This window comes from Leptinotarsa decemlineata, unplaced genomic scaffold (genome assembly GCF_025532065.1).
Source record: "Leptinotarsa decemlineata unplaced genomic scaffold, Ldec_3_MD MMD2_tig00002974_RagTag_RagTag, whole genome shotgun sequence".
Lineage (NCBI taxonomy): Eukaryota > Metazoa > Arthropoda > Insecta > Coleoptera > Chrysomelidae > Leptinotarsa > Leptinotarsa decemlineata.
The window spans coordinates 10,399,490-10,424,015 of NW_027412578.1; the positions used below are offsets into that span (position 1 = coordinate 10,399,490).

General features: G+C 35.6%; 2 protein-coding genes across 4 annotated transcripts in view; one reads left to right on the forward strand and one right to left on the reverse strand.

Moving 5' to 3' along the window:
• Window positions 1-18,081, reverse strand: part of c12.2 (von Willebrand factor A domain-containing protein c12.2) — a 47,258-nt gene extending 29,177 nt beyond the window's left edge. The window contains exons 1-5 of one of the 2 annotated variants that reach the window (XM_074177466.1): window positions 17,769-18,076; window positions 17,422-17,663; window positions 16,988-17,155; window positions 16,840-16,928; window positions 16,605-16,680 (exon numbers count right to left, since the gene is read on the reverse strand). In XM_074177466.1, the coding sequence (XP_074033567.1) occupies window positions 16,605-16,680; window positions 16,840-16,928; window positions 16,988-17,155; window positions 17,422-17,663; window positions 17,769-17,949 (756 nt within the window). In that variant the 5' untranslated portion in view covers window positions 17,950-18,076. Of the gene's footprint in view, window positions 1-16,604; window positions 16,681-16,839; window positions 16,929-16,987; window positions 17,156-17,421; window positions 17,664-17,768 lie in introns of both variants that reach the window. The other variant, XM_074177467.1, reaches the window with a different exon arrangement.
• On the forward strand, window positions 5,247-15,285 carry LOC141483119 (uncharacterized). 2 transcript variants are annotated; one of them, XM_074177469.1, is made up of 2 exons: window positions 5,247-5,493; window positions 14,234-15,285. In XM_074177469.1, exon 2 carries the CDS (start codon window positions 14,248-14,250, stop codon window positions 15,256-15,258), a length of 1,011 nt encoding a protein of 336 aa, XP_074033570.1. In that variant the 5' UTR covers window positions 5,247-5,493; window positions 14,234-14,247; the 3' UTR covers window positions 15,259-15,285. The 2 variants fall into 2 exon arrangements, with proteins under 2 accessions (XP_074033570.1, XP_074033569.1); XM_074177468.1 differs by lacking the exon at window positions 5,247-5,493 and adding an exon at window positions 5,666-5,907.
• Window positions 18,082-24,526: the final 6,445 nt, after the last annotated feature.

A 24,526-nucleotide genomic window follows, 5' to 3' on the forward strand; every position in this document is an offset into this window, starting at 1 on the left:
GGCGTCTAGTTCAGTATTCCCATGGTTCCATATTATGAAGGTGTCGTCAACATATCTCAACCAAACTCGAGGTTTCTTGTGTGCTTCTTCAATGGCCAGAGTTTCAAACCACTCCATATATATGTTGGCTATGACTGGTGAAAGTGGCGATCCCATTGGCAGTCCCTCATCTTGTGTAAAGAATTCGTCCTTCAGTTGGAAATAACAGTTTCGTACACAGCATCCTAGTAATTCCATAATTACTTCTATAGGTAGATTCGTTCTCTCTTTCAGGTTCCCGTCTTCGGATAGCTTTCTCTGTATGATTTGGAGTGCTTCTTCGACCGTAACGTTCCGGCGTAGAAGTGTAGAAATACGTAACATATGGAAACCCATCATCAAGCGAAAATGGTCAACTCTCGCCAAAACGGTCATCTCCCACGGAACCAGTGAAGCGGAAAATGGAAAGCAGGGATAAGTGAAAGTATTTGAACGACCTATAAATAGTCATTTTTGGAGAAATCAGTCCATTCATCACCCGAAGACGATTGTAGATACTAATAATCGAAACGTCGTGAACTAACGTGACTTGGAATCTCTACATTTTTATTTTCTTTTTTCATTCCTTTATTTTTATTTATTCAATTGTTCTATTTTTACTTGTAGTTTATTTCACTATTATTTCATTTCAGGTTTATTTTGCTTAATATAATTGTTATTTTCAGCTATTCATTTTTAATTATTCTTTTTTAGTCGTTTCAGGGATTTCAAATCATTTTATATAGTAGACAATGGAAGTCCAAACTAGTGAAATTCATTTGAAATGATTGTTTAACCCAGTTTGCTATATTTTTTGATTTTCATAACTGTATATTACTAAATAATGCATAATATCATAGTTTAGTTTATTATTTTGTGATATCGACTTTGTGTACTGATTTCCAAACATGATTTTTCGTGTACATATTCTATGTGGAGAATTTTTCATTAATTGAAACGTTAACGGGTTCATATACACTTCCATAATTATAGGCTACGTGAATTTTACGATTTGGCAATGTTGATTGACCAATCCGAACAATATAAATATTGTTCGGATTGGTCAATCGAACAAGAAGCGGGAATAGGGCCGTGACGTCACCACCCTACCACATTCGATTTTTAATAATTAATTACGAGAAAACTACGGTACTTAAAGAGATGAAACAAAGTGCACTGTTTTTCAATTTAAAATTTCTATCAAGTGAACTATAAACCAAAAATCATGAAACAAGCCCATTAGATTGCCAGTAACTTTATTTTCCTAAGAAATACGAGGAGTCGATTTCATTATTGAGTAATTTGTACATAGTCAACAAAGAAAGTATTACGTCATTTTGGAATAAACATTCATCTCTTCATGTAGAGACAACTCCTTTGTAAAAAATACTGTCAAATATGGAAAATCGCCATAAAATAATTCAAATCCATTCAAGTGAATACATAAATTGAAAGGTGTTTCAACCTCTATTTCAATATTCTGAAACAAAAACACTCAGTGTTCACAATCCCATCTTTCAATATTCCAAGTTCATAGACATCAAAATTTATACGATTACAGGATATAGAAATATAAAACAATCTCTAAATACGCAAACTTGCACGTATGCGTATTAAGCATTTTGCTTTAGTACGGTGACCGGAGCAAAGTTGCAACCTCGGCATATTTTACTTTATAAATATCGAGGTAGGTCAAGATCATCAGAAAGCATTAAGAAATTCATTCAGTATTCATTACAGAAACGGTTCTAGAGCATTTTTAGAATGCAGCTCATCTGCTTTTCATCGATAATGTAAGTTTTTTGGGATTCTTTGTATTTTTCTCTCAACTATTCAATGTTAGTGCATTATTGCATTTTTTTATAGAGAATATTTCATTAAGTTTTCAAATTATTTCCATCATTATATGGATCCTCCATATAATGGAAAATCCTCTCGAAATAAGCAAAGCAAGGACTGAGTTGCGACAATACATTGCACTCCTTTTTTTTCCCAATTCAATTCCAATCCAACGTTCCGGAAACTCGAGTGTTCTGCATTCTTCCGGAAATGCTGCGTGATTTCGAGTCATTAGATATAATCGAACTGTATCTATTAATGATATTGATTCCCGTCGAACGTTTCCACCGAACTGTTCACGGCGTAATCATTTTTTCCGTTGCGAACAGAAGCATAAAAAAAATTACATTTCGTCCTCAAATTCAACGGAAACGTACGACGAACCCTTCAACGGATATAATGAAGTCTCTTTGTGTTGCGTTGTAGATTTCGCTCCGTGTGATTCTCGAACAACAATAAATCATGGAAAACATTTATCACTGCTGGAGCGGCGAAACTTTTGTCACAACGATGTTAACCCAGTTTTCACTACGTTGTCATGAATAGTTGCGAATTCATTTGGAATATCAATTAGTATAAGCGCGACGATCGATGAAGCGACTGACGTTTTGCTCGCAGGCAAACGTTGAAGGGATGAGAAATCAAGAGAATATTCTCTGGTGTCAACATTTTCTCCATCACTATGTTAACATCAATTCTACATTCATTTATTGAATGATACATGGATCAGCAACAGAGCAACCATTCACAGCTAAATTATTATCATAAATATTTCCTTGGAACCAATAAAATGAAGAAGAAATGGAAGGCTAGGCAACCAAAAACAGAGTTTTATAGCAAAAAAAGGTCCCTTCCCAACAGCGATAACAGAGTTTCGTGGTGGCCGTGGTAGTGGACGGACGTGCCGATAACGCCCGTCCACAAAGAAGGTACGCGGATGCCACGTGCTATCGCACGTTATGATGGTCTATTGTGCAAATCATCAATATGTTAAAGTTTATGTGAAAGTTTATGATAGCAGACAAGCCCTATTAGCCTTGAACAGACAACGTCTTACCTCAGGGCTAGAACTAGAGTGCCACTAAGATTTAGCCAAAGCCTCGGTAGATAATAACATTATCCTGAGGTGGATTAAAGGGAACGACAGGAGTAAAGGTAATCGCCTTGCCGACTCTTTAGCCAAGGAAGCGGCTGGACTAAAAATTCAGAACCCAGTGGCACCTACGGACTGATGACTTCGACAACTGCGGGACTAGCCAAACGTCACACCCATGCTCAATCCCTAAAGAGATGGGATGAAATCAAAGGATGCAATCTTGCCATGATCACCCAGGGCGACCCTGGGAAGCTGGCGCCGATGAAATATCTAGCGATGACCAGGAAAAATCTACGCTTGACAGTAGGATTTCTGACTGGCCACTGTCAACCAAGGAAACACCTCCACAATATGGGGCTAGAGAACACACCTCTACGCAAGATGTGTGAACAAGAAGATGAAACTGTCAGGCATGCCCTATGCGGATATCCGGAGTTATCGTCAATAAGAGATTGTGTGTTCAACGAGTCTTGGCCTACACCTGCCGATATGAAGGAGATGTCTCCCAGAGACCTGTCCACCTTCCTGGAAAGGCCAGGATGGACGATGACCTAGAAGGACAACTCCTTGGGAAGATGTACAATGGGTCACATGTGGCATAAGTGCTGCGGACCTACACTCACCCTCCCTACTCTACAGATATGAGAAAGTTCAGACAGAAATGTGGAGTAGGGGCCCCCTTCATTCATGCCGGTATCCAGGCCGGGTGGTTCGGATAACCACGTGAAGGGGCCCCCTTTACGTGTATTTAAAAACAAGAAGGTCTCCCGAAGAGGAGTCGACTCAAGAATAGGATAGGAGTAGCCTGGACAAATGCGCCGGACTGGGAAGCAACATCCAACAGAATTAGAGAGGAGAGAGAACAGCGATAACACTGACAGTCGTGAAATCAAAATATAGCAATCATTATTCTTGAATCATACGCGAGTTTCAGGGCCTAGTTATGACAGTTTCACAATTCCTAACTGTGTCACTCACTGTCCTAATTAATTCGAACAGATGGAATCAAATATTCGAAAATGATTTGGACTGAATATTATAACTTTTCATAAATTCTTCTACAGAAATTACCAGGTTAAGTTTGATATTATGATTATGACAGTGACTAGACGTTAAAGTAAAAGTCACCAATACAATGGAAAAGCAAGTGAAATAAAAAAAGCACACTTCATTGAATCACATAACCTTACGAAAAAACGGAAACCTTCAATACAAACTCCACCTTCAATACCAACAATATATCACTACATAATATACTAGAGACACGCCCCTGCTCCGCACGGGTGCAATGCTGATACTCAAATCAAATCAAATTTTATTAAATCCGTTTTCCTATTATACAATGGATTGGACGTGTCTGGTGAGGTGTAAAACCCACACACTTACTACAAAAAAAAGTTACACCTAAAGTACTAGTTAACAGGTTAGGTTGACAAAATAGAGTATATACACATACATACATGGACATAATATATTGTTGAAGATGTAACCCTAATACTACTTAATGAAACATAATAGTATATTATGCAACGATCATGTAATGATTGTTATTAAGACACGAGCATTAACCGGGATACGAAACGAGCCGAAGGCGAGTTTTGTATGGTATATGCGAGTGTATTAATAACCATTACATGAGAGTTGCATACGCTATTTTTTCTAAACCCGATAAATAATGAAAAACTATAAATATTATATTTGTATTGAACACATTTACAGTAATTAACTCATATTTTTAAAAAAAAAACACAAACTTAATGGTATTATCATGGATATATGAAAACTATAAAGATTCTAATTATATTTATATTGAATATAACAACTGTAATTAATCTGATCTTTTAAAAATATTGGAGTCGATGGTATTCCTTCTAAATCGCTGTTTTCAGACATTTTGATAATATAGGTAGGTAATATGAAAACTGATTTTGACAAATAAAGCAATTAGTTACTTAGGTTAGAATCTAGGACAAACAAAGGAACAGGATACCTGATTGAAAAATTATGGGTTTCTATTGGTTGATAATATGTATCGTTATGAAAAATCTGTATCATAATGGATATCATTATGAAACGGATTATGGTCATATAAGTGTATTGTTAGAGTACGGGTGTAGAAAAAAACAAGTATACAAGACATCTTGATATGAATATAAAAAATCATAAAGCACAATAAACACTATGAACTCAGTTAACACTGCTAGAAAGGAAGTCATCAAATTCTCCTAAGCTATAAAAAACAATGATTCGTTAAAATTTTCTTAACCTACTTTTGAAAATTCCGTACGTGTTACTATTTTTTATATTATAAGGAAGCCTATTGAAGTAAGACGCTCCAATCATCAGAGGTGATTTTTTGTGGAAAGTGTGGTTCGATTTTTTTGCAACAAGTCGCCTTTTATTGTGGTTGTGAATATCAGAATTTTTTGGTAGTTTATTTCGGTTTCAGTAGATATGGCTCAGTAATTTATATAAGTAGATAGAAGTAACAGTAAGAATTTTTTGGTTTTTGTATGCATCGCGACATGAAGTTTGATAAGGTAGGTCAAAAATTAATCGGAATATTCTTTTTTGTAATACAAACACCCTTTGGTTATCACGCCCTTGCCCCCATACTATTATACTATAGGAAATCGCAGAGTAAGCATACGAATAATAGACACCCAATGAAGTATCCCTATCTAGCATAGATTTCAAAACAGTCAATAGATAGAAACACTGATTGATTTTTTTACAGACACTATTAATTTGTGTCTCCCAAAATAGTATTACAGTCGAATATGGTTCCGAGAAATTTTGCAGACTTCGATGTACTGATTGAAGTGTTATTTATTAATATTGAGCAATCTAATGGTAATTTTTGAGCTGTATGGTATTCATTGCAAACCGTTTTCGAAACACTCAACATTAATCTATTATAATAGCACCAATCTTTGAATTGGTTTAGTGTTCTGGTAAGTTTTTCTGAAAGTGCGAGTTTTGAGTGATCTGATATTGTGCATGTGTCTTCTGCATACATGAGAACTTATGCTTCAGTTAGATATTTAGGAAGATCGTTAATGAATTTGAGAAAAATTAATGGACCGAGGACACTTCCCTGAGGGGTTCCAAGATCCTTATCAAATTCATTTGAAAAAACATCATCAATTTTCACTATAATCTTTCGGTTTTCGAGGAAATAGAGGCAGCCACGAATACCCAACTTTTCTAGTTTTTCTGAGAAGAAAGACCTTTCGACTGTATCAAATGCCCTTGTTGAGTCGAACAATACTGATATCACATATTCAGCATGATTCATTCTTTGAAAAATGTTTTGAGTGTACTCAACCACACTTGATTCAGTGGAGAAGCCATTTCTGAAACCGTGTTGATTGTTTGTTATTAAATTGAAACTAAATATACATACATACAAGAAATCGACAGGTATGTGCAGATATTAGCTCTCAAGAACTAAGTAACGTAATCAGAAACATTCGTAAGCGCTACGACACATGTATCGAAATACGTGGTGGATTAGTAGAGGCTACTAGAATATGAGTTAGAATTATTTGATCCACTGAATCGAAACATTTCAATAATCAGTTATTAGTTACGTTTATTGAAATTTTTTGCTTCATTGTTAGTTGAATTGTGTGAATGTAATTCCATTATTTTCATAAAAATATTTACGCTATTTGTTTGTTTTTCATCTGGCGGCACTTTATTGTTGAAATCATAAAAAAAATCTCATGGCTATATCTGTTAATATAGGGTGTTTTTTTGTGACTGTTTTGAATTTTTGAGTTGCCGTAACTTTGTTAATAATGTATATTTTTTCATGAAATTTTGGTCAGACCTGTTTAGAGGCACTATGAATCCAGTGGCGTAGTGATTTTTTCAATAAAAAAAATCGCTAATAAACAATCCCGATTTTCTACTAAGAAAAAATATCGTAGTATGCCCTGAAACTTTAATAAACATTTCAAATTTTGTCCCAAGGTAGACCTTTTAGTACTTGACATTTCAAAAAAAAAAAAATTAAAATCGGTTTACAACTTCAAATTTCAGGGGGGTGTTTCCATTAAAAATGGGTCACACTGTATATACATACATACAGTCGAAGCTAATAAAAGCGTGTTGAAATAAAATAATTAATTAAAAAAGACAGCGTTTTATTGTAAAAGTCTTTCGACATCGCGTCCTGGCTCATTCAAACGGGGCGAGATAATCACACATGGAGGCATGCCACAAAGTTTAATGTCAAAGCACAGAACTGTCGCAAAGAAGCGAAAGTGTGCGCCAAACGACGGTGTGCCACGCGGTCCCGACCGCAGTCTCTGGCTTCATTCCCATCTTCATTTCCGGGGCGAATGTTCCAGACGACGGTCGGTCTCGACGAGCGGTCGGCAGTGCCTGTCCCCGAAGGACTTATCTTCGATCTGTTTGTTGATGTCGGTCGGGAAACTCGCATGTCGGAATCCCTTGAAAAGTGTCACAGCCAACTAAGGACTGGAATCGAAGTTCGTGACATCGGTGGAAATGCGGAATCATCGTCTTGGATAAATATTTTTATAGGTAAATACAGAGTGAGAAGTACTGCGCCTCCTTATTTACTTTAGTTCTTTCGTTCTTGAGGAAATTGTGCTCCGATGAGGGTTGAAATTGGCGATTCCCGTAAATAATTTGAAAATTTCAGCTGGAGGATTTACATTAACATTTCTTCGACTCATAACAAAGGCCCGCAGGTTTTTTATTCAATTCTGAATTATTATTCGTTTCACCATGAAGTTGGTAAATTATTTGTTTGTTATACTTCATTGTACGAAGATAAAATCTTGTTGACAACGCTAGTAAATAAATATAAAATGAAATACATATATGTCCTATGAATATATAAAATATAATGTACACTGAACTATAGTATAAAAACACTGGATAAGAAACAACAAACAATGGTTGAAACAAATATACACTTAAAACGTTTGTTTGAAGGTGATTGACAATGTTTCATGATTAATTTCACAAGTTCGGACTTCTATTGTCTACTATATAAAAAGATTTGAAATCCCTGAAATAACTAAAAAAGATGAATTAAGGAACCAGACATCATCAAAAATGATCTTCAACGGAATGGCTATTCCAAAGCGATGGTAGAAAAGACTTTGGCTAAAAGACAGCAGGAGCCTCGCAAGAAAGAGAAGCCGTCACAACCGGTGCTTGTACTTCCCTACATCAGAGGATTATCGGAGAGGATAAGAAGAATTGGTTCCAAGTACAACATCAGAACCTGCTTCAGATCCGGTAACACTATCCGTAGCAGCCTCACGAAAATCAGGCCACCAAACGCGGACTGCAATTCCAAGAATTGCATTTACCGAATTCCCTGTGAGTGCGGAAAATCCTATATTGGTGGAACTAAGAGGCCACTGAATGTTCGCATTGCCGAGCACAAGAAATACACACAGCGAGGGGAAACCAGCAAATCAGGAATAGCAGACCAGGTTTGGACCCATCAACACAACATCTAGTGGTCCCAAGCTGAGATCTCACACAGAGAGGAACATTGGTTTAGGAGAAAATTCAAGGAAGCCGCATACATGTTGTCCAACAACGTATTCAGCCAAGCCAGCGTAGAAATACGCAACATATGGAAACCCATCATCATCAAACAAAAAATGGCCAACTCCCGCCAAATGGTCATCTCCCACAGAACCAGTGAAGCGGAAAATGGAAAGCTGAGATAAGTGAAAGTACTCGAACGACCTATAAATAGTCATCTCTCGAAGGAATCAGTCCAGTCATCACCCGAAGACGATTGTAGATACTAACAATCGAAACGTCGTGAACTAACGTGGTTTGGAATCTCTCAACTTTTTATTTTAATTTCATTTCTTTATTTTTATTTATTTTTGTTCTATTTTTACTTTTATTTTAATTCGTCTTTTTTAGTTGGAAGTTCGAACTAGTGAAATACACATAAAACATGCCATAGAAATTAGTCAAACTGCAATAGGTTCTGCTACTAAAAATTTCCTGTTATTTTTCTTTATTGATTGGTATCAATATTTATCTCTTAAGAGTAACTCGGCAGATGGTTATACCTCTTCACATCACTGTAAAATAAAGAGTCCTCGACCAGAGGGTTGCAAAGGACGACGAGTTGAACAGTGATAGGTAGTAACCTCAAGTTTCCCCAGATGTTTTTAATCACACTGTCTCCAGAATAAAAGAAGCTACAACCGTAATTCTTTTCTATCTATAACCAGTTGCGTGCATGAGTCACGAGGTTTAGCTTTACACAAGTATCGTATAGCTCCCTTCCGTAATACAAACACAGACTCCAGCAAATTGAGGCTACATACAACCCAAAAATCTAGTGAAAGGTTTGCTTTTCATCTTTCTGATGTGTCATTTTTCAGTCCATCGTCTATATACAATCCCAAAAATGTAGTACACTCCCTGTTTTCAATGATACCACTCGCTACAGATAAATTCTGAAGTGAACATTTAAAGTCCTATTATAACAAATAATCTAAAAAAACAATTCGTTCAGGTCAGTCTCACATTATCTACACTATAGGTTAACGGACTGACACCTATCAGAAAACAACAACAATACAACTGCAGCAATCGATTTTCAGTTATTGGAACACTCTTGCAGACCTATCATCAACATAAAGTCGATGATTTCCGATAATTGAAAATCGAATTCCTTCAAAGCAAACAACATGTTTGTCATCGCCCCATCTGCCTGTGAACGAGGTAACCAATTATCCCCAATAATAATTAGAAATATCGAAATTGTAGTTGGAAATAAGTATCAACAATGAGGTTATGTAGACGTCGAACAGTCCAACTGATGAATCTACCGTATAGTGTATAATCATTTATTATCGTAGATGAAAGAGATTGTACATTTATATACAACACAAATTGAAAATTAGTGCTTGTGACTAAGTACATTTCATAGTAAAATGTATATCCTATTTCATCCAAAATATTACATGAAGTTACTTAGTGTCCGAGGCCCGGTACCTCAAAGTTTCCCTCCTGTTGCCGCACCTGCCTCCAGTACACAACATCCGATATGCATGAGCTAGACAAAGACTTCCTTCAATCTCTGTGTCCTTACACAGTTCTTGCATCCTTTGTCAGTTGGAAAACTTGGAAAATCTGAGTAAATGATTCATCCAGTTCAAAATCTATCCAATGAAGGTATGCTCTACATGATCCCTCATAAATTGTCATTTTTTTAGGGCAAAACACAAGCACTACAGGAAAATCCTCAAGGCGCTCTCAGAGCGGTGCGAAAATAGTGATTCACATCGAATTTGAATCGATGAAGATCAAATCCATTTGGAAAAACGTTCCCAGGGAGTTTATTTCCCATAAACGCAATTCCACAGATGAAAGGGTTTTTGAACAGTGAAGTTCGAGGTGTACCTCAAAACGTTGAGCAGCCAAAATCTGTCGCGTATTTTTGATATGTACCGCTCTTGGTAGAATCAAATGTGCCAAGTCACCTCCCGTGAATATATATATATATATATATATATATATATATATATATATATATATATATATATATATGATGAGCTGTTTTCTCGGGTTTCGCTCCGTGTTCTGTGTATTTTCTCCCCATAAGGATTATTTTCACAACGTTTCGGCAAAGTCTCATTTGCCATCTTCTGGTGATGTCTGTTTTTTTCAACTAGACTGATTACTTCGAACTCTGTGTCTCAATTTATAGGGATGGATGTTTCCCTTTACCTGCGTTGCTGCCACTACCTGTGTTTGTTCGACTACCTGTTTTGGTCTTATTACCTGAGCTGCCTCTCCTGTCTCTGTTATTGTACCTGTATTGTCATGTACCGAGTTTTGCCTCTGAAGTTGAGCGGTCTGATTGCTTGTGCGAAGTGATAAAACGGATCTCCATGTTGTTGGTAATCTTTGCGCATCATCCCTCTTGTTCATATTATTAGGTCGTTTTTCAATTTCGATTGCCTCTCTGATTGTTCGTGAGTAAAAGTTTTCGTTGCTTGCTAGCATTTTTGTGTTGTCGAAATTGATGTTATGTCCTGTTTGAAGTACGTGTTGGAAGAGAGAAGACGTGGTGACTTTTCCCTTCACTGCTAGTTTGTGTTCATCTTTGCGAATGTTGATTCGTCTGTTGGTCTGGCCGATGTAAGTCCTGTCACAATCATGGCATGGTACTTCATACACTCCTTGTGATTCCAGTGGTATCTGATCCTTGGGATTACGAAGCATGGACCTTATTGTTCGTTCTGGTACGAACGAAGTTGATATGTTATGTCGGTGAAGAATTCTGCTGATTTTATCTGTTGTTCCTGCAATATATGGTAGTGTGGTTGTTATGACCGGTGTATCTCGAGTTTTTTGTTGTTTCCGTGTGGTCTTGGCAGCCGCTTTTATACTTCTTTCTGAGTAGTTATTCATTTGTAGCGTTGTTTCGATAGCCAGGAACTGTCCAGGTTTTTAATCATTTGAATGAAATCCATCCACGCATTAAATTTACGAAAGAAGTTGAAGAAGGCAACCAGCTCGCATTTCTCGATGTACTGATTATGAAAAAGCCAGACGGAACATTAGGTCACACGGTATATCGAAAGCCAACACACACGAACAGGTACCTAAACGCAAATTCACACCACCACCCAAAACAAATTCACGCGGTGGCAAGAACACTCATTACACGTTCGAGGAGGCTGGCAGACAACGATCACAGACAACAAGAGTTGAACACCATCGAAACAACGCTACAAATGAATAACTACTCAGAAAGAAGTATAAAAGCGGCTGCCAAGACCACACGGAAACAACAAAAAACTCGAGATACACCGGTCATAACAACCACACTACCATATATTGCAGGAACAACAGATAAAATCAGCAGAATTCTTCACCGACATAACATATCAACTTCGTTCGTACCAGAACGAACAATAAGGTCCATGCTTCGTAATCCCAAGGATCAGATACCACTGGAATCACAAGGAGTGTATGAAGTACCATGCCATGATTGTGACAGGACTTACATCGGCCAGACCAACAGACGAATCAACATTCGCAAAGATGAACACAAACTAGCAGTGAAGGGAAAAGTCACCACGTCTTCTCTCTTCCAACACGTACTTCAAACAGGACATAACATCAATTTCGACAACACAAAAATGCTAGCAAGCAACGAAAACTTTTACTCACGAACAATCAGAGAGGCAATCGAAATTGAAAAACGACCTAATAATATGAACAAGAGGGATGATGCGCAAAGATTACCATCAACATGGAGATCCGTTTTATCACTTCGCACAAGCAATCAGACCGCTCAACTTCAGAGGCAAAACTCGGTACATGACAATACAGGTACAATAACAGAGACAGGAGAGGCAGCTCAGGTAATAAGACCAAAACAGGTAGTCGAACAAACACAGGTAGTGGCAGCAACGTGTAAAGGACCTACGTCCTTTACACTTTAGGATAATGGGGGAGGCCAGAATGGGCCAATTCAGACTGGAAAATTCACCGAACTACAAAAAATCGGACCGAACAGAAATTTAGGGGCTCTGAAAAACCCGAAGGTGGTCTCGAACTGGTCTGGGAATGCCATGAAGAACTGAATGAACTTGCAAACAGGAACAAATTAACTTTGTACTGGGTGCCAGGGCATTCAGGAATCACAGGTAATGATAAAGCTGATGAATGCGCTTAGACACGGATCATCAACTTCATATATAGGTCCTGAACCAGCTCTAGGAGTACCAAAATCATTGGTACGAAACCAGATTAGGACATGGACCAATGAGAAGCACACAGAGTACTGGACAAAAGTACCTGGAAACAAACACAGTAGAACCTTCATTAAGGAACCGTCCGAGAAAAGAACCGAAACTACTTCAATATAGTAGGGATCGGCTCAGAATTATTACAGGGTTACTAACCGGTCATTGTCCGCTTAGAGGACACATGAATAAAATGGGGCTGTACAACGGAGACCTCAGCTGCAGATTTTGCAACGAAGGGATAGAAACAGCTATACACATTTTATGCGAATGTGAGGCACTGAATCACAGGAGGCAGGCAATATATGGACGTATAAAATTACGTCCAGAAGAATATGACGAACATCCAACACGGAACCTGTACAAAGTAGTACAGGGTACGAGACTGATGGAATGGGTGCTACGAGAAGATGGGAGAATAAACGCAATAAGCCCAATGGACAAGTCAGACAGCTCCCAAGGGACCAAAAAAAAACTCCCAACAAACTTATCGAAGCAAAAGCGGAATTTTCTGACCCGACATTATTATATCCGGTTTGGAGACATTTATCTTCTTGTAGAAAACCGATGCATGGGTTTTTGTGGCATTGTATTGGATCTGGTTACTTTCACCCCAATTCAAAATCACTTCTGGATCCTCATTGAGATATGCAACATCCTGCTGCCGGTGAAGATGTGCCTCCGTAACCGATGTCCTGGAATCCAAATGGAATTACGAGACAAGTTTGCTGCCGTCAGCAAATCAATATATTTGATTCTTGGTTTTCTCCAATAAATCGGCGATATACAATAAAAATAGGGTTGGAGACAATGGGAACACCAGCGTTGATGGTGAAAGTTTTCGAGAGATATCCATCGACGACCACTTGTAGGAAACATTATTCTAGGAAGCTGAAGAGCCATACGCAAAAATGATTCGACAAGACATAGCATCGAAGTTTGGCCAGCAAACCCTCATACCACACGCTGTCAAAAGCCTTAGAAATATCAAGCGCATCAGCTCTTGATTCTCCATGTTTCTCGATTGCGTGACATACGATAGAAGGTCGCCTGTTGATCTTTGTCCGAAAGCCATATTGATGATCACTCAAGATGTTGAAGCCTTCCAAATACATGAGGATAAGGTGGTTTACGACTTTCTCCCTCGGTTTCAATTATTTTATTCTACCCAAATAGTTTTTTTACTGGGTGTCTACGGTATTGACTGCTTCGTATCTAGCCTCGTATTCTGCGTAGGCAATGTTAGTAACTCCTAGAGTCATCTATGGAGCATCATGACAATTCTCAGTCTGTCAACTATGAAACGTTGCAGAATAATCCCAGAATCATAGTATATCTTCAAGGCACCTTCGTGCTTCATGGGCAGTACTAGTCAACTATGATACCATTATTTATAACCCACAGGAACTGCCATGTTGAAACAAACTCAAAAAATCTGTATATTAGTCCTCAAAATAACGTTCTTGAATCAGTTTATACGATGTATGTTTTTTGTTCACAGCTACAATTCGACTCATGATGGTGGCCCATTGGGAATCGAGCAAGCGCCCTCTGTACGTCAAAACGATCTGGAAGGACGGACAGCACCACGTGGTGTTACGCGAAGAAACTTCCCAACCGCCAAAGAAGTGGGAAAAATCTCCGAACAGCGCTAGAATTGTCAAATCAGCCACCGGCTCTTACTCCTCCAATCTGAACGTGTCCTCCATGAAACTACTGAAACCCTCCCTCAGCGATGGAAGCGATACTTTGAGGAGGTGCAAGACTAGCGTGAAATGCCACCACAAATCATCGTCCAAACGCTTGAACAAGCAAGTTTCCTTCAGCGTTCCCTTGGAAGACAAAACCAACACCTTCGGTCTTTCGATAAAATCAAACAGCATCGACATTGGTGATTCCGGAACGCCATGTTATACAGCATCTAGACAATGTCCAACGGCTGGACCTGAAGACAACATAGCTAACTACATAACCTACAATACCTTTCTGGAATCTTCCAGCGATTCCTTGAGTGAACGGGTGATGGTTTGGTTGGACTTAGCCACTCAGACTAGCAATAATTTCGATCAGAAAACTCAACCTCTTCGAGTTGTGACGGCAGAATCTGCTGCCAAGAAGAAACAGAACAACTTCTCTAGACACAGGTGCTTGTCCTCTTGTCAGCCTATCGCCTTTGAGGAAAAACCAAAACGGGTCTTTCAAGTGGAAGGAGTATCCCAAAGCTTGCAATTTACCAACAGCTCCGTCTTGAACAAAAATAACAGAGTTTTCGATGAGGACGAGACACTCATTTCTGAAGACAAACCCGTTTCAAAGATGTTGGTGTCTTCGACAGTCGAGGAGAATTACGTTTCAAAACCCATCGAGAACGGGGACTGTTTTCGAAAAAAGTTCGGGGTTAAGAGACAGTTGCATATTTTCATGCCTGACTTGCCGAAAAAGTTCAGCGATTGTGATAGTAGCGTTTTGAGTAGTAAGTTGAGTAATTGTTCTATTCAGAAAAATTCAAACCAAAGGATAATTTGATTGTTTCGTTTTACAATAAATGTTTTTCAAAAACTAGTAATTTTTTCAACGATAGAGTTGATTGTATGGCTTCTTTTGATCCAAATCAACCATTTGTACTATTGATGGAACGTATAATTGAAATCACTTGGGGTAAAATGAATTTAAAAAACAGGAACCTTTCCCAATCACCAGAACTTCAATAAACGCGCGTTTTACAAAGGTTTGTTGAGCGACACTAGACTTTTCGTCTTCGAAATCGAATATGTGCTGCATGTTCTTTGAAACGAGTTTCAATGGTTCGCTCAGTATGTCCAACGTATTTCTCACCATAGTCCTAAGAGGTCATTTCATTTATCGAAGAATTTTTAGTTACCGACATCTTGTCTTTAGGGTAACCTAACCTTTTTCGAAGTCAGCAGGAAGTTCTGAAGGCAACTTTCACGTTCAAAATTTTGAAAATACGATCGAGGCCGTTAGAGTATCTTGGTTCTTACGGAAGGAAAGTCTTATAGAAAAATAGAAGATTTACGAAGATTCTCCTTGAATTTAAGTTTTCGAAATGAATCTAGTAGAATATCTGTGTTACTATTAACAAGTTCACGAACTGAAATTCGAGGTTGGAGAAGTGAATTTAAGGTAAGATCAGAATATGGGGTTTCGTGATACTATATGAGGCAAGTATGTTTACAGAGATGACCAATGTGTATTCATAGTCAACCATTGACTACTTGATCAGCAGAAATAGAACCCCTGGCATGAAAAGAATTTAGGAGATGGCCAAAACAGTTTTTCTGCTAACTTGGTTAGTGAATCGTACTTCAAAGGACAGTATGCTGAAATATTTTTCAAAGAGATCAATGGGTAAATTCGTCAGTATTACGTATTGTTTCAAATGCCAATTTATTTTGCCGAAGAATCGACATGGAATGTTCTTCTGGAAGGAAATTTTGATGCCTTTTTTATTATTTCATTCAAAACAGCAAACACAACTTAAGATTTATCCAAACATAAAATGCTGAATATGAAATTTGTCGATAATAAATTTGGTTACTGTTGTTTTTGTCATGAGTGTGTCAGGAAGACTGATAATTTCGTCTTTAAATTTACCCCTTTTATGAAGTAATATAAAAATGTTTGCTATTCAAGGAAAATACAGTCCAACAGAAATTAAAAAAAAATGAAATTTTCAAAATATTCAATATCTTTGCGAAATATAGCTTTTTGAATGAAAAAAAGATTTCTAAAATTTTTGTTTATTGTTTCTAAACATACTAAATGTTGAACGGCACCCAATTTTTATTATATTAATGATTAAGATTCAGGTATCAACTGCAGAAAAAGGGTATAAACTGAAAATAACTCACCTTGTAACTATTGATGTGGACATCTCTAGCCTGGAATCGTGAACGCAGAGGGGGATCCAGAGGATTTCCCCGGTATCTGGAATCCAATATATATATATATTAAGGAAATATTAGGTAGTGAACATAAAAATTTCAACAACTTTTATGACATAATTGGATTCGTGGAATGATAACAGTAGACATATAAAAAAAATGAGATTTGGGTTGAATGTTGGGTTATTAGACAAATACTAACTTTGGCACAGGTAAACCCAGAGCAATAACTCTAAAATTATCGTCAACTCTGACCAGCTTCCATTTTTTCAGTTCTTCCTCACCATGCGCCTGAAAAATTTATATTATCACAAACAACTGACAAAAAATCTAGAGTAACAATCACTCACTTTCAATAACTTGTCGTATCTTGCTGCAGGGATCAACAACCTTCCATCTTCCAGGTGCATTTCTCTATTTTCAAGAAGGTTATTCAGTACTGGTAACACATTTCGTTCTGCTTTTTCTATTCCTTCAAGAATCAAAACTCGACCTTCTTTAGCTGCTCTTACAGCACTCTGGAAAGTGAGAAATCGTAAATATTCAGATAACAGGAAGTCAGCATAATGAAATAAGTATTTTCAGCTTTAATTTACACTGAGTTCTGATGGAAAATCAAGTAAAACATCCCAACACCGGTTTGATGTTGGGATAAAACTCTGGTAAATGTTTATTGAGACAATATTTTATTGAACATAGTACTCAGTAAAAGCCAACAGGATTTTCTATCTACTAAACTTGTCAAAAACTATATTCAAGTCCTGTAAATACACAAAAATCAAACCTGATCGAAATATTTAGCAGTCCCCTGAACTATTTCTCTCCTCTGCTTCAAATCGGACTCTGTAGTATCTCTACTAAGAGCAACGTATTCATGCTCTTGGTTAGTCAGTTCCAAATACTGCATGGCCAAATGTCTTTTTCTCGGACCTGGAGGACCTAGTAGAAATATATCTTGGCCTAGGAGGTCTTTTTGCATCATCCATCTTAAGTGATGGAGACTACTTTGAGGGAGATCTTCACGAACTGAAATGAGAAAAGATATCTGAGACATGAAAAGAACCACCAAAGTGTAAGTATAGGAGCGTGTGATTATTGACATCATATAAGGTGCTGAGAGTGTGTACTTACAGTACTTTAGAGGCACATACTGGGGATTCTTAGCTTTGGTTACTTCTTTCACAATATTTCCAAATGCAACACTTTCCTTTGGTACATAACTTCTATACGTAGTTACTAACAAACCTGTTTTAGTTCCTGATAAAATTTTGTGAAACAACTTATTTTGACAAGACAGTTTACTAGATAACATTTTCAAAAAAGAGGCCTAAAAGATCACAATTCAAAGGTTATGTTGTCGACCATGTGTCAAACATCAGCTGATCAGATGGACTTTAAACATTGGAACAATTAAATTCAGGTAACTTTCTAAACAAAAATTTCATTTTTCATTCAGTTGAACTAACCAATAACAGATGGCAGCCTTGCATTAATTTTTTCATTGAACTAAAACTAGTAGAAAAATCGTGAATCCCATGGTGAATCACATCTTCAGAAGTTCATTCATTGTAAGATTTTGAAGTGAATTTCCATTTGTGAAATATTTCAAGATTAATTCAGAACTGCCTACTATTATTCAAATATTCTTGTTTTAAAATACATTTTTACAGTACACCAAAGCGACATCTAGGATGTGATAGAATACGTTACAACGTTACAAATTGTGTTGAAATTATTCAAGCTACTGCCCACAGAGGACATAAAGTCCATGGTAAGGGAATTTTAAAGTAGTTCATGAAAACAAACATGCAAATTGAAGTTAATCAAGCGAGTTATTCAAAAAGCAAACTATATAAATAGCAGGATTTAACTTAATGTCAGCTCAAATAACGTGGCGAAATAGTTTCCATTTTAAACATTGGGAACATTCTTAAAACATGGAAAATATTTTCAGATTGTTATAATTCAATGATAATGTGATGATTCAATGTTGCGTATTTTTTAAAAATCGCTTGCTTTTTCAATTCTCATTTCTCAATTCTTTCTGTTCACTTCCACTGATACGTACCATTAAAATGATTACTTATAAAACTGTTACTAAAGTCCTCTGAGTCCTCATTGGAAGCATTTGAGCCAAATTTATGAATATTTTCGGAGGATTCCAAAAAAACCCTTAACTGAATAAAGGTGAGTAACTCTTAATAAATCCGAAAGCCTATGAAAGTGCCGTGAAAATATCTTAATCCGCGGACTCGAGGATATAATAAATTGTATCCGGACGCAAACAAAAGAAGAGAACAAAAGAACTGTATGAAACCGTAAACAATGCCGTTAAGGATGAAATAAGAGACAGATTTGGAAATTATAGAAAAGAGGTCCGGTCTCAGGTCCACCTTTATTTTTATTTGCTCAATAAAAAGCTTAACGTCTCAGGAAATGAAGACGAATTGGAAAGAAGGAGATGCAGACTATAATTTAGTTTCGTCGCGTAGATGTGCTAGAAATCCAGGTGGTGTAATCAAGAAAAAAGTCGACTCTAGCTGGATATCGATTCCGAGAATTTATTCGTTCTATCTCGAGAGGCTAAGCTGTATAATTTGATTGAACTTTTATTTATTTCCGAATTAAAAAAAAAAAAAACATTATACGGTGCAATATTCTACCGAAAAGTGAATTTATTCAGGAGTGTTTCTTCAATGAGCTTTTGAATGTTCTTCTGACTATGAAAAACCATGTGAAGAATCATTTACGAATCTTATAGTTTGACAAGTAAAGACCGCATCATATGGAAATTATTTTCAATAATGGCGTTATCCAAAATTTGATTTTGGCATCACACATTTGTTTTGAAGGAATACTGGTCCCTGAATTCTATTACAAAATATAGATTCGCTTTAGCGACCATCAACAACTTTGACAGCTAGCAACGCCGTTTGAGGTGAATAGCAGTGGCGGCACAAGACCTAAATTTATTGTGGGTAAGGTATATTTCGCAAGGCAAGAAGAAGGGTTTATAAAATGGAAAAAACACTTGGAATTTTTTATTTATTGAAAAATACTTTCCAAAATTTTCACACATTAAACATTAAACAACAAAATTAAAAAAACGACTCAAAAGTAATAAAAAATAATGCCAAGACCGCTGTATCAAAGTATCCGGTCAAAGTAACTGACACTGCGGATATTTACTTATTAAGACCCCAAACACGTCTGTTGTAAGTTGCCGAGGAGTTGGTCCTTTGCAGATTGTTCGGGTAGCAGCATCAAGTCAAAGTTGAAATGTTATTGCACATACTCTCAATGATATCAAATTTTTGTTTCGATCAGTCAAGTGGATGTATTGTTAAACATTATTGAATGCATACTTCCTCTTCATAATCTTGAAAACGGGCTAGTTAACTTTAAACAGCTGAAGTGATTTTTATGAAACACATTTAAGAATCAAAATTAGCTATAGTCTATCCATTCCCAATTGGAACGGCAATAAAAATAAGAGTACAGTCATAAACATTTCTTGCCTGTGGCCCCTAGTCGTCCAGATAATTAGTAAACGTGCTATCAAATCTTGTTGAGGAATAAAGGCTCGGCTAGCTGGACTGGTTGAATACTAATTTTTTGTCCGTTTCACAATATTTCCTCATCAGTGCCGTGTGTTCGTGGGGTTAGGTGAGGTAGTGAGTGGTTTTGCAAACCGATTTTTGAAAACTTTTTCTAGAGATCAATTACACTAACACCAAACTGATATTTTTGCACTCGACGCGCGTTTCGCTAACAAGGTTAGCATCTTCAGGAGAAGCAAATTGATACTGAATCTAAAGACAAGGGTTAGATGTTTATTTAGCTAATGTTTTTTGGTCAGATGTGGACTTTGTTTGTTAAATGATGATTATCCCAATTGGTTTTTCGGTAATTAACTAGTGGAACCACTACCTGCAAATTGATTTTTCAACATAAGATTAAAAAGCGGACAAATTAAATTGTCATATTGTGTGTTCAATCCAATTGGAATGGTTTGGGCCACAATGAAAGAAAGCTTGCGTAAATGTAATCAGTCACCGAGTTTGAATGCTGTAGTGCTTGACAATATAAGGCGAGTGGTGAATGAAGTAGGTAATAGTGATGTGTGGAAGAACTGTGTGGCAATGTTTTTGGCCTCTATTATTTTGTAAATATATGTTTGATGAGAATTCGGTGTGATTATTTGTGTTTTCATTGTATTTTAGAGTTTTCGACTCGGAAATCAACTACCTTGAATTTCGAAGTTTTTCATAATTACCCATGGTGAAAAAATTCAGTTGAGATAACTTTATCATGTGGTGATCAATTGATATGATTGTAAGGATAAGTAACTGAAAAATAATTATGCCGACGCCTATGTCGAGGCGGGAATTCCTTTTCTGTGCTGTTCCAATTGGTATTGGAAATACTATACCTATTGAATAAAAAATAGTATCAAAATCGGTCTACTAGTATATGAGCTACAGTTCCACAGACAGACACACAGATATACAGATATATAAGTCAAAATTAAAACACACCTTTCTTGCGTCGGGGGTAAGAAACGTAAAAAAAAAAAATAAAAAAAATTGTTTACTTTTGGTTTTTCTGAACTCCCTAATTATTGGTTCGTAATTTATCTTTGATGCTATAACCTGCTTCAATAAACTGCCAAAGCTGAAAGTCTTTTTTGACTCATTGTATTCCTTAAATAATGTTCACAAGTGGTACAGAATCATTGGTAGAGTCCAATGGTCTCAATGGGAGAGCCCATAAGGGCCAAGAACAAAAAAAAAAACACGTCAAGTTAGATCAAATGTCAAGCTTTTGATTTAATTGGAGTACTACAGCAGACTGTTATAGTCTAATCAATAAGTTTAAAAACATGAAAAATAGAGATAAAGGTCCTAAAAATATGAGCGATAGTTCATTCGATTCGGAATCACCTCTAGAAAAATGTTTTTGAAGGATTTTGGTGCTGGTGAAAAATTGCAATTGTTATTAACAAAATGAGATTAAAAAAAATACTAGTTATTTTTTTTAATAATTTAAAAAATATCAATATTTAAGCAATTTTGAAAAAAGCTCGTTAAAGAGGAGGAAATTTACGATAAAAAAGTTCCGACTCCCGAAACTCTACCTCCATTATTCGTAATTTTAATTTGACGTGAAAATAGTGTTTCGCGCAGCTGTTACGGCATGCGCGCACTGCCGCTAATAAAGAGAGTTTATTAAAAGAAATAATTTTTTTATAACATAAAATGTCATTTTGAAAATTTGAACAAATTCTAGTATCTTCTTAACACCTGAATGAAACGAGTCCCGTGGAAAAAAAGTTTTATCACCATTTTTCAAAAAGTTATTCATTTGTTAACTAACAAATTTTTTCCCAATCTCCGTTGGTATAAATAATGGGATAAAAGGTATAAACAATTGGCCAATAAATATTAAACTTCATGGAGCCCTTTTGATATATATACTTCATACGATCCTTCAATAAAAGTTAAAATTTTTTTAGTTTGTTAATTATGATTTTCTATAACTATTGCAAAATTGAATATCTGAAAATTATTGATTTTTCCATTGATATTTAGCTATGTTTGTTTTCACATTAAACAATGGCAGTTATTGACATATGATATGAATTTTTTACGTAATTTGTATATTGAATTGTTTTAAAATTCAATGTTTCTGAAAACTTTTTTTTGCTACTTTGTTGTCTAGAGATAATTATGATTTTTTTAAAATAGTTATTTTTTCTTAATTTAAATTTTTAATTGTTTTGAATCGATTTTTTTTGAGAATTGAACATTTTATTAAAACAACGATAAAAATAAAATAAAAACAACAATAAAAATTAATTGGCGCTCCGGGGCGACTTCATTGATTCCAGTGGCGCATTTGCTTTTTCAGCTGCAGGAAAACCCGAAAAACCTGCAGCACCACATCATCTGAAGATCTTGATTTTTTTATATTTCCATTGTTCGAATAATTAGTTAAGAAATAATTATGCTTTTAAAAGCACTTTCAAATGGTTTACCAAAAAAAAAGATTTTTGTTTATTATTTCATTGTTCATTAGCTTAACAATTTGCTATAAACAAATATTGACCAACGTTATATTTTTTTCTTAAGCAGAAAATTATTATAAAAACAGCTATATATAAAATAGTGCCATAATTTTTTTTTACATTGATTATAATACTTTCTAATATATATTATAATGAATTGGCACTTTCATATATATAGCTGTTTTAATAATATTTGTTCATAAAAAATTGTTGAACCAATAAATAATTAAATATTATATATTTTTTTTTCTTGAAAAACTATTTATAAGTGTAAATTATGATTTTTAAAAGCAAAATAATTTCCCAACTAATTATTTAAACAATTGAAATATAAAAAAATCGATTTTGAACCATCAAAAATTAAAATTTAGATTTTTTTTTTATCATAATTATCTGTAGACAAGAAAATAGCAAAAAAATTTCTTCAAAAATATTGCCATTGTTTGATGTGAAAACAGACATAGCTAAATATCAATTGAAAAATCAACAATTTTTAGATATTTCATTTTGCAATAGTTATAAAAAATCATAATTAACCAATCAATACATTTTTATGAACCTTTATCGCAAGATCGTATGGAGTATATATATCAAATCGGCTCCATGAAGTTTAAAATTTATAGGCCAATTATTTATACCTTTCATCCCATTATTTATGTCAACGGAGATTGGGAAAAAATTTGTTAGTTAACAATTGAATAACTTTCGGAAAAATGGTGATACAAATTATTTTTCTACGGGACTCGATTCATTCAAGCATTAAGAAGATACTAGGATTTTTTCAAATTTTTAAAATGACATTTTATGTTATAAAAAATTATTTCTTTTGATAAACTCTCTTTAGCGGCAGCGCGCGTATGCCGTAACAGCCACGCGGAACCCTATTTTCAAAGTCAAATTAAAATTATAAATAATGGAGATAGAGTTTCAGAAGTCAAAACTTTCTTATCGGAAATTTCCTCCTCTTCAACGAGCTTTTTTCAAAATTGCTTGAATATTATTTTTTTTGAGTTATTAATGGAAAACTAAATACTATTTTTTTTAATCTTATTTTGTTAATAACAATTGCAATTTTTCACCTGCACCAAAATCCTTCAAAAACATTTTTCTAGAGGTGATTCCGGATCGAATGAGCCATCGCTTATATTTTTAGGACCTTTATCTCTATTTTTCATGTTTTTGAACTTGTTGATTAGACTATCAGAAGTATTCCAGATCTGTGAAAATAGAAAACAGAAATTTTGAATAGTTGGTACAATTCAAAATTGGCAAAAAAGATTTGTTTGTGTTCAGATTGTTCCACAAACAATATAAAATGATAATGGAAAAATGGAGTGTAACAACCTCAAAGTAAAACAATTGCAAACAATTCAGTTTTGACAATGAACAATCGGTTGTAATGTTTAATTAATCTAGTTTAATTATGAAAAAAATTGTCCTTAATTTATCGTTTCTTTGATAATGGTTTCAAAACATTGTTAAAATTTTCAAAGCCACAAAAAAGTAGAGTAGTTACCTACAGATCAACCATCAAATTAGGTAACATGTAAACAAGATTGAAGCAAGTGAAAGTATGACTAGGTACTAGATAATGGGCTCCAAAAATCCACTGTAATCTATGCATGCGAATTTTGTTTACATTTTCGATAACAATTGACCAAAGTTAACAATATATTCCTTATTTATTTTCCAGCTGTCTAATCCTGAAAACTTGGTTTGTCACTTCAGACTTTTATCTATATCACAAATAATATTCAAGTTTCAGGAATGTACAAAACCACAAATCGAAATTGAGTCAAACACACTCTGTTCAACACATTAA